Source organism: Arachis stenosperma, chromosome 3, assembly GCF_014773155.1.
Source record: "Arachis stenosperma cultivar V10309 chromosome 3, arast.V10309.gnm1.PFL2, whole genome shotgun sequence".
Classification (NCBI taxonomy): Eukaryota; Viridiplantae; Streptophyta; class Magnoliopsida; order Fabales; family Fabaceae; genus Arachis; species Arachis stenosperma.
The window spans coordinates 156,732,631-156,743,275 of NC_080379.1; the positions used below are offsets into that span (position 1 = coordinate 156,732,631).

The 10,645-nt window shown below is 37.7% G+C and overlaps 1 protein-coding gene across 3 annotated transcripts; it reads right to left on the reverse strand.

Moving 5' to 3' along the window:
* Nucleotides 1-475: 475 nt before the first annotated feature.
* Nucleotides 476-9,773, reverse strand: LOC130969376 (homeobox-DDT domain protein RLT1-like). Of its 3 annotated transcripts, none has more exons than XM_057895058.1 (18): nt 9,090-9,773; nt 8,531-8,977; nt 8,137-8,219; nt 7,402-7,812; nt 7,189-7,278; nt 6,916-7,080; nt 6,597-6,819; nt 6,358-6,458; nt 6,160-6,246; nt 5,903-6,055; nt 5,635-5,790; nt 4,774-4,983; nt 3,991-4,698; nt 3,368-3,913; nt 2,544-3,164; nt 2,345-2,449; nt 1,994-2,248; nt 476-1,703 (listed from the first exon to the last, which is right to left on the reverse strand). In XM_057895058.1, the coding sequence occupies exons 1-18, from the start codon at nt 9,271-9,273 to the stop codon at nt 798-800; spliced, it is 5,451 nt and encodes a 1,816-aa protein (XP_057751041.1). In that variant the 5' UTR covers nt 9,274-9,773; the 3' UTR covers nt 476-797. The 3 variants fall into 3 exon arrangements, with proteins under 3 accessions (XP_057751041.1, XP_057751040.1, XP_057751042.1); XM_057895057.1 differs by having other exon boundaries at nt 476-1,706; nt 9,090-9,753; XM_057895059.1 differs by having other exon boundaries at nt 476-1,706; nt 8,137-8,207; nt 9,090-9,749.
* Nucleotides 9,774-10,645: the final 872 nt, after the last annotated feature.

Sequence of the window (10,645 nt, forward strand, 5' to 3'; positions counted from 1 at the left end):
AGTGAAGTGGATTGCGCAATTGGCGGAACTAAACTCTCGATTACTTTCTGCTCTCTTCTAAAACGGAATAAATAAAAGAAGGATGAGGGGTCAAAGCAAATTAAGAGGAGGAGACACCAAAAAGAAAAAAGCAAACTAAGACGAGGGCAACACTACATGGGAGAAAATAAAGTCAAAGTGAAAGCATTCACTTTCCTTTTCAAAAGACTTCTAGAGATAAATTAATTAAAAAGAAAGAAAGAACAAGTTTCACTACATCATTATCATCTAGTGAGCGAGACAAGTGAACTAATAAAGGAAGACTTCATTACTCAAATAAAAACCAAAAATTAACTGCTGATACATATTTTCAACTTTGAAGCAGGACCTGATGCTGAAACTTTTCAAATTCCTTCTTCAACTGATCTTTCAAGAGAGAAATTTATGATCAGTAAACTCAAAATATCACATTTGGGTTTAACCCATGAAATCAATAAACTCAAAATAGCTATATCATTGACTTAAATAATAACTAAGGTATAAGACCTTTATTAATTAATGAATATCTATAACCAGAAAAGAAGCAATAAGGGTAAGGGCGGCCTTAAAGGCCCTCCCTCCGTTTCAGAGTGCTTAAAATTACAAAGCTCCATTTTTGCAATGGATAATATACAATGTATCTCTCTGTCTACTCTCAGTTTCAAGCCACGGAATGGCATGACTTGGTGCTTCATACTTAGTATTAAAGCTGCAATATCAAAAATGTAATGCAGCCTCCACATCCAACCCGTTCCTTCCGTTGAATCAAAAACATTGTTCTAATCAGATGAATCTTCAGAATCATCAGAGTCCGAGTCATCATTCAAAACTCTATCTGCAATTCCATCTGAACCCTCCTCACTCATAACATCATCACCCTCTGATTCTTCCTCTTCGTTCTCTTCAAGCCCAACATTGTTGTCATTGTCCTCGTCTGAAGCTTCTACATCTTCATCGATCATTCCAACCACATCCCTACTCCACCTGTTGGGGGTGTTATTGAAACCTATTCCCCAGTTTCCTTGATCATATTCCACTGCTTGGCCATTGTCATCCGAGTCCACTGCTTGAGCATTGTCATCTGAGTCCACTTCTAGAGGATTGTCATCGGAATCCACTTCTTGAGCATTTTCATCCGAATCTGCTGCTTGAGCATTGTCGTTGGACTCTGCTACTTGAGCATTGTCATCAGAATCTGCCTCTTCAGCACTGTTACTATTGTCGACAGCCCCCATGTGGATGGAAGTCATGGGACTTGCCTTTTCATCATCATCCCATTCCTCATCCAGGTTTCTCAATGGTTCTCTAACAATATTGGAACTGTGTGTGCCAGCCTTGTGGCCCAGCAGCAAATCTTCAACAGCCCTCTTTTCCACTCGTCTTTTCCTGACAGTTCGGCGACCACGTCCACCACTTTGTCCTTGTGCTCCTCGCCCCTGCTGTTTTAGTCTTTGACTAAGATTCTCTGTGACCTTAACACTGCGGCGGCCAGTATCTTGTTTGGAATCATGCATTCTTTTAGCTATCTTTTTACCCCGTCCTTTATCACTATTCCCCCGTCCACGTTTATTGCCACTTTGTACAATTTTCATGGGAGCAGACCTAACTTTCATGAATTCATCATGGTCCAAGTCTGCTGGTTCCACTACTCTACTAGATTTGAAAGGATTAGATCTTGAAGGAAGCTTCTGTATGAAAGCAAAGCAAGTTAGAAGATTATTGACTATTATTAGAATGAAGATTGTCCAGTAGAATGAAAATTGTCCAGCCAAACTCTTAAACCCCAATTGGTTAAAAGCTATTATAACAATAAGAAAGTATCTCACTTCAGCAGTTTCACAAGAATATATATGACATCTTAACTTATTCATTTCAAACATTTCGTGGTAATATCAATTATCAAAGACTGATTGCAGTTGAATTCAAGAGCAAAAGCTAGAGAAGTTAAAAACAATGAAGGATAACAGAGACTGACCATGTATTCTATAGTTTCTTTCTCCCTGCGATGCTCAGATTTTTCAAGCTGAACATAGCTAATGGACGCATCAAACTCGGAGAGTCTGAGAGACACAGCTGAGGTGGTCTGTGGAACCCATGGAAGTACAGCAACAGATTCAGGATCGGTAAAAGCACTCTCTGACATGCTGCTTGATCCCAACAATTCTTGTGTTGTTGAGAAGGATGACGATAAAAAATCTCGCTTTATTGCTCTCTCAAACACAGTCAATAACTGAAAAAATGTTAAATTCGGAAATCTCTTAGGTACGGATTCCTTACCTTAAAAATAATGTGAAGATATGGAAGATAAAATACTAATATGTCAAACCTGAAGAAGTTCCTCGACAGAAGATGATTTGCTTAACTTCAAACCCCAATGCCTTCTAGTATCTTCTGTCCAAGTTGATTGAAATGCTTCGGAGGGAACAGATGCCTGGAAATCAAAATATGAGTATAATATAACCCTCAAAGTTAACATAAAATTTCACCAAAAGATAGTTAACAACGTAAAGTAATAATCAACTCACCTCAATAAAAGCCAGCAGGGCCTTAAGCAATCTTGTCCGCAAGGGAAGAGAACAATCCAGAATACAAATATCTTTGGACAACTTGCCCCCACATTGAAATATATGTTTTGAAAAATTAAATCCGTTATTTGAGGGAAAAGTACGATGGCAACAATTGCAATGGGAATCTTCAAAGAAATAAGGGTTGAGGCAGATATCACAGATGTCCACCTGAGGTTTGCATCTCATTTTCCCATATTTCATTGCAGATAATATGGATGAGTTATAGCATTCTTTCCACATCCATTTCTGGAAATCTTGATACCTTCTCAAGGCACCTTTCTTCTCACTCTCACTTTTCCCAAGCTCAATTTTGAATGATGAAGAAGTTTCAGATGTATCAGAGTTCAAGCCACAGAGTGTACTGCTGGGACTGTCAGACAATGCATGGCAATCAGGACTGGACTCTGCTTCATCAGCTTCATTTTTAATATTAGTTTCATCTCTGCTTCCAATATTGGCAGATTGTGCATTCTTCCTAACATTTTCTTTGAAGGAACTTCCAATCTTTTGCAACATTATGCGCAAATGAGATTCCCTGATCCCACGCAAATCCAGTGAATTAAAAAGAGCATCAAAGGCCTGCACAGGATTGGTTGAATAAATTATAAATGTATATTGTAAGAATTAAGAAGAACTAAGCATATAGTTAAGATGGAATTTGTTTAGTGATAAGAGACAATGAAAACAGGATATATGTTGGATGCCTAAGAAGTGAGTCGATCAGCAAGAAGGATCCGCATATGCGAGAAAAATGGAAAAGGCAAAACCAAAGCAATCTCTACCTCTTCAGAATCAATAAGCCTCCAATTGCCATCAAGATATTCAACAAAGATCCTGCCAGAGCCAGGATCATTGCAAGAAGCAGATGCAACAAATTGCCAATAACGATTATGTCTGCGATCTTGACCAAGGGGTAAAGACCTGTATACGGACATCTCTTCTGCCATGTGAGAAATATATGATTTCAACTGAGAACGAGACCTTTTCGAATAGGGAGCAGATAGTTGAGTTTGAGGGTTATCTGGACCAATGCAGTAATCTTGACCTATTGAGGGCTTTTCCATGGCAAGGTTCTGTACAACTGCAGCCTTTTTATTTTCTGCAGTGCTAGGCGATGCCTCATTATTATTATTATTGTCAATGTTTATGTCAAGCAATGGGCTCTGGTTCCCCCCCACAGCAGGACTTGTGTATTGTGGTTCAACTTTATTCCCATTGATAGATGGAAAATCTGATTTATTTACATTATCATCTCTCAGTCGAATTTTATCTATCTGAGCTTCTGCCCACATTTGCTTCTTCAGAGCATTTGCTGCTTCCAAACGATCCTGGAAAACTATTCAGGTCAATTCAATAAACTACACATGAAAATTAACTTAGATACATCCTAAAGAATAAAGTTTACCTCAAGAACAACGCGGATTGAATTTCCTTCATTTGCCACACCAACCAATACAACAAGAGCATTTAAACGTTCCTCTACACTGAGATCAGAATATTCTCCTTCTGCAAGCCCTTCAACCCATGACTCTCCAGTCTTGCTTTCATCAATTTCCATATTATCTTCCTCAAAGTTTGTAATAACGGGTTGTCCAGTGATAGCATCTGGAAGATGAGCATCTTTAGAACCGTCCACATCCTTAGTACCATTCTCCGGAAGATCCTTCTCAAACTGATCTTGAATAAGTTCTACCTTATGACCCAAACTTTCTTTTCCAATAGATGAGAAATCATCACAGAGAACAGATGTTTTGTTAGCACTTGAAGGACCTAGCAAATCGTCAACTTCAGGATCATCATCAACTTCTTCACTTTCTGACTCTTCTTCTCTTTCTACATCATCATATCTTTCAACATCATCTCTTTCAATATCGTCTTCTCGTTCAACCTCATCAGCATCTTCCCCAGCTAGAAACCCATTTTCAAATATCTGAATTTTCTTTCTTGCTTCTGAAAGAATAGACTCAGCATCCGCTGGATCCTTTCTAAATGCAGTACGTACGCGGTATGTCGATGGAGCTATTCTTTCAAAAAGCTTAGCATCTCTTGTCAAAGCGACAGAAATCGAGGCCTCTGGTGTCTTGCTAGTTGTCAGGTCCCGAAGGCCGGATTTCTGACAGATTGTTATAAGAAGTTAAGCACAAAGCTAACAATTTACAAAAGCATTTAAATTGAAGAGGCAGCTTACCTGAATTTTTTCTGCAAGTTCTAGTACTGTCAATCCTTCACCACCTTCAAGTGAGAGAACATGAAATGCAGCAAACTTTACTGTTCCAGGAGTTAAGCGGTGCCTTGATTTCCGAGGTGCTAGTAGACCTCTCTCCCGCATTTTTGCCACAGCATGTTCAGCTGCTGAACCATTTCTAAGTGTAGAAATGATATCTTCACAACTCCTGCCCTGTAAATTAATGAGAGGGAAAACAAAACATATTAAACTGGATTCCAAATGAAAACAAATTTTTTTTAAAAAATGTGGGCAAAACATCCATGGCGACCAAAAGCTAACATCAAATTTGCACCTGAGATTTTTTCTTCAATTTATTTGAAGTCTTATAATTAAAACAATGTAGTTCTTTTTCTTAACATCACTATTGTATTGTTTGGATGTTGCTATGAAGGGAAAGGAAAAAAAATTGTCATTACTCTTGTTTGCATGATTTTAATGAGGGAAAAGGCCAAGTAATCCCCTCCTTCCATCCCTCTTAAAATCAAAATGCCTTTTTATTTGGAAGTTCAAAAGGAAAAAGGGATTCTATATTTTTCATTTAAGAATTTATGGAATTAAAGGCATACTATGTACTTCCATCATACTATTACTTCCATTATGAGAAATATAATGCTACAACCCTTTTTCCCTTCTATTTTATCTCTCAAACAAACGGAAAGGTATGCCTGCCTTATTTTTATTTGAACACTCAAACGAAAGTAAATAAGTCTCGTTCCATAGTTCTTTCCCTTTCCACCCCTTTCCATATCCTCATGTAAACATAAAATTCATAAAAGTTTAAGCCAAAAATTATTTAAAAAGGAACAAATTTGAGTACCGAACCTCATCTTTATCATTTGCATATGACCATGTAATATTTCTTTTCTTCAACTGTGGTCCATAACCTGCTGCTAATGCTAGCTGTCGAAAAATTTCTGGCCATGTCAACTGATTTAAGTGCTTATGCCAATTACGTATGTCAAAGCCCCATGCATATGCCTGATGCATTCAAAAAATAATAAATAAATCACAGGAGTGTCCCCCCAAATAAAACCACTAGTTCTAATGGGAAAAAAACAGATACAAAATTTTACAAAATATCTGAACTGACCCCTTCCACAATTTCTGGATGGCCACCTCCTGAATTAGCTGCACCATTTTGGCTCATTCCTAATCCAGTGGAAGGTGTCCTTGCAACATCTGCAATGTCTTTTATTATCACCTTAAGGAGAGCAACATGTATTTCACCCAACAGTCTTGAATCCTGAAATCAAATGGTTTGAACACAGGATGAGCTTCACCAGTGCACAAAAATAGTTTAACTGAAAGCACAAAATCACCAGCTCATGAAAGCCCAATCTGACTCACATAATCATGGAAAGCTTGCACAAACTCATCGAGAGTAAAAGGCCACAACTCAAGAATATCAGCAAAAGTAATCAAAAATTTCCAAACCTGAAGTAGACCATCACAGCATTCAAGCGTTAGTTCAAGAAAAAAGTGGAATGTAAAGATCTGGTACGTTATGTATTTTATAAGGAAAGCATAATGATGATGATACCATACCATGAGAAGGTTGCCAACATTCTCTTCTGAGTTAATCCAGGGTTGGATCGCAAATGGTTTTCTTAGCTTTACACTCTTAGGTGGGAAAACACACAATGAATCTTCAAAATAACAAGAAAGTTTTAGAAATAGAAGGCAGAAATTCATTCAATTTTTCTGTATTTGCAGACAAATTGTAGATTACAAAAGAAGTTAAATATATAAAATTACAGAAAACAAAAACAAAATAAATTGCTTACCCCTAAATGATTCAAGGTTTTGCAGAGTATCAAAATCAAGATGAATTATAGAGGACAATCCCTTGCTTGAAGCAGCAAGCTCCATCAATTCCAGTTGTTCATCTTCAATTAGTTCCATGGATTCCTTAGCTATTCTACGAGCAGTTGCCTTTTCCAAGGCAGCTTTGCGTCTCTCTGCTTCTTTCTCTTTGCGAAGCTCTTCCTTTTGCCTCATTTTCTCAGCCTTTTTAAGATACAACATGTGAAAACAGGGAAATGATCAACCAAATACCCAAGTTCTCTAAATGCAAGACCATCAATACTAGGATTACAATCTTACTTTCAAATTTTCTTTCAGCAAAAACTTTTCCCTTCGTTCGAGTTCACGTTTTTGCTCACGCCTTAATCTTTCCTCTTCTCGCTGTCTCTCACGCATCAACCTTTCTTCTTCCTTCCTTCTTTCACGATCTTGTCTCTCCATTTCTTTCCTCATTCGCTCTTCATTCTAAAAAAGGAGAGAGAAAGATGGGGATCAGTTTAAATGAATGCAACTGTGATTCATTTAAACCTCTACAAAGGTCATATAGCAAGCTAAATTTAATTTCAACAAAACCTTTCGTCTAAGGTTATCTTGTTTCTCAAGCTCTTTCTTGATCCTCATCTCATGGGCTTCGACTTCCCTTGCACTTCTAGCATCATCACTCTACAATAAAGATGGTTACAAAATTTTGGTCATCCTTTACAAAAGATACATTAAATAGTTTCAGCTTTCAAGAGTTGAGGATTTGAGTCTAACACATCAATTATCACATATAGAATAAGATACCTTTCGTTTTTTCTCAATCTGCATTGTAGTGATATGGGAAACTTGTCCACCTGGTGGGTTATAGGGATTTTCGGGCCCAACAATTTGGTAATCAGTAGAATGAGAGTTCACTCCAGTGTTCACTACATTTGTGTGCAATTGCTTTTGGGAAGCAACATCATCATCTTGAGGAGGAGATGGATGAGGAATCCCTTGCTTATCTTGTTGAGGTAAAATACGGACTCGAGAAGAATGACCTTGGGTAGCATGACTTCTATGTAACTGTTCAGTTCCATGTGCAAAATGGGTATTTCTTGCAGGACCTTCCATCGGATCATGTAAATGATGTTGGGGATATTGTCCAAAACCATCAGACCTGGGGCCTGCCTGGTTCCGTAGAAATTGATATTCATGGAATGCCCTTGCCATAGCCTAAAATAGACCTCATTTATAAGCAAATTCTAAAATAAAGCATTCTAGCAGTAAGAATATTTATCACCAGAAGAATCCTGTATTCTACCAGCCATTTTTATGTTAATTAAAATAGTAACATAAATATCCATGTATCTAATTTCAAGTACTTCTACTCGTAATTGATCAAAAGGTAGAAAACCAAACATCATAAGACTACAGGATAAATAAATGCCATTGCATCACCAAACTTATGACTGAAATCATAAGCCACATATACAGCTCGACACTAGTTACATTACAAAGAGACCATACTGTTAAGGATAATGAAACCATAAAACCAACCTTATTTGGTCTAGCATTATGTCTTTCATAAACTTTACTGTCATAGGCATGACTTGGTCGCTTCTGCTGTTCTGCAATGGTTGCTCCATAGAAACAAACACAAGAAGCGTCAGTCACAAAACAAGTTGCACGACCCTATGATAAGCAACGTAGACCACGTCACCATAATTGTTTCAAGGCTTTATACCAAAACTTATTCAAACAAAACAGACTGCACTTATATATTTTCCAAAATATAGCCACCATGGTCAATAGTATCATCATGATGAACAATGCAAGAGAATTCAGTTAAGATATGTGAAACATAGGATATCAATGTTTAAACTCAACAATTTTAGCTACGCAGTCTTTCTGTAAGTGAAAATAGGAATACAAATTCTCTGATTATATGTACCTAAGGGCGCCCCAAATGCATCTGGTGGCAATGCATCAAACTCTATTCCTAGAATGGGTCCATCTTCCCTCAATGGCCCCCCTAACTGTGCCTCCACACAAGAAATTGCTCTGAGCTCCAGCGCAGCCTGCTGTGATTCATAATAACCCCGCGGCGCCACACTCCTGGACTCTGACCGGGTAAACGGGCTTGACCCAGAACCAGACCCGGATCCATCCTCATCGCCTAGCTCGGGGCCCAATCTGTGGTCATCCACTGGGGAATCCGGCACTGGTTCAGGCTCTGGCTCCCGCACTTTCTCCACGGCCTTCTTCGGCGGCTTCTTGGGGGGCAAGTCTTTCTTGTCTTTCAGCCTCCGGTGGCAGAACCACATCTGCAGCTGCCGATCAGACAACGCCAATTTCTCCGATAGCTCGGCCCTCATAGCCTCAGAAGGGTACGTCTCCACTAATCAAAACACCAAAAAACAAAATCACCGAATTAACCCAAAAAAAAAATCTGAATTTTACTGAACAATTAAAAATTGAGGAACAAGGGTTGCTGGGTAAGGAAGACTCACAGGCATAAGCTTTCTCGAGGGTTTCGAGTTGATAGGGTGTCTTCATCTGGCGCTTGGGCTTGCTCTGCCCCTCATTGGAATTCGCAACTTTGCTATTGCTTCCATTGAAGTTTTCATTGCTATTATCATCTGTGCCACCCCTTCTCTGATTATTCTCTCCCTCTGAACCACCCTCCCCCTCCATCGACGAAAATCGATCAAAGATCGAAACTTTCTCCCTCTATCCGTGATTCCCCCTTTCACAAACCCTAGAAATCGCAGAACACGCTAGAGAAAACAAATAAAAGAAAGAAACCAAACGAAGCAACACCAAAATTAGGGTACCCGAAAAGAATCAATTGAGTTTGTGTTTCTATCTCTACGGCTTTCTCTCTCTTCTTGAACCAAAATTCCGTGATAGTCAAGGAATGGAAAAAAGGCAGAACAAGGATTAGCGAATGACGAAATTGACAATAACAATAATAAATTAAGGTAAAAGGAAAATAGAAAAGCAGCGTGTGATGAGGGATTGAAAAAGAACAACAACAACAAAGAAGAATAATAAAAGAACCGAGAAAAAACAATAATAATGAGAAGATGAAGAAGTAAGAATAATAATAATAATCCAAAACCAAAATTAATCAACCAATTACAACAACAGTTGCTCTTGACTGCTCCTACTATAATTCCACCACCACCTTTCATATTAATTTCCCTTTAATTTTTATTTTCTTCTTCGAATAATAATAAACAGATTTTTCTTTTAAAAAAAAAGATTTGTTTTGAGATCTCCCCTTTTTTATGAACGAACGGTGTCAGTGCGAGTGTTGTGTATAACTATATATGTTCCTGTCAAACAGGACGTAATGGGGGCAAAAAAAAAACAAAAACAAAAAAAGATGAGAAGAATCCCCGTTCCTTTTATTTTCCTTTTGATATTTTTTTTCTTTTGTTTCTCTTTTTTTCAGTCTCGAATTTTACGTTTTTTATTTTATTTTAAGATTTGTGTCTTTTTTCTATTTGTTTTTGAAGTTTCTCAACACCAAAATAATTAAATTAAATGCTTCTGTGACTGCGTGCGTGTGTATTAATTTTGATGAACTTTTTTCAAAGGCTCGTGTCATTGTCTGGGGTTTCATATTTTTAATATTAATTTTGTTTTGTTTGTTTGATTTGTACTAGTAGTACTATTTTCTTTTCTTTGTTATTAACTTATTATAAACTGTAAAGTTTTGGTGAATTAATGTGTTTGTACGAAATTGTGCGATTATTGAAGAGAGATATGAATTGCTGACTTTGCTTCGGATTCGTTCTTCTAATTGTAAAATGAAAGTCATGTTTATTGGTTTTGGGTGGTGTGCTCTATTTGGTTGATTTCGGTGATTTGGAATCTCTCGATGTTTCACGTTTTTATGTTTTAGTGGGCTTCGATTTGGGCATTTTCATGGACTGCCGTCCATCCTCTTCTCTCTATGGGGTCCAAAAGAAAGTGCTCTAAAGTCTAAACTAAATTTTGCATTTTCCAATTTTGACCACATTACCATTTAGTTAGGAAAAATAGCATATTAGACTATTAG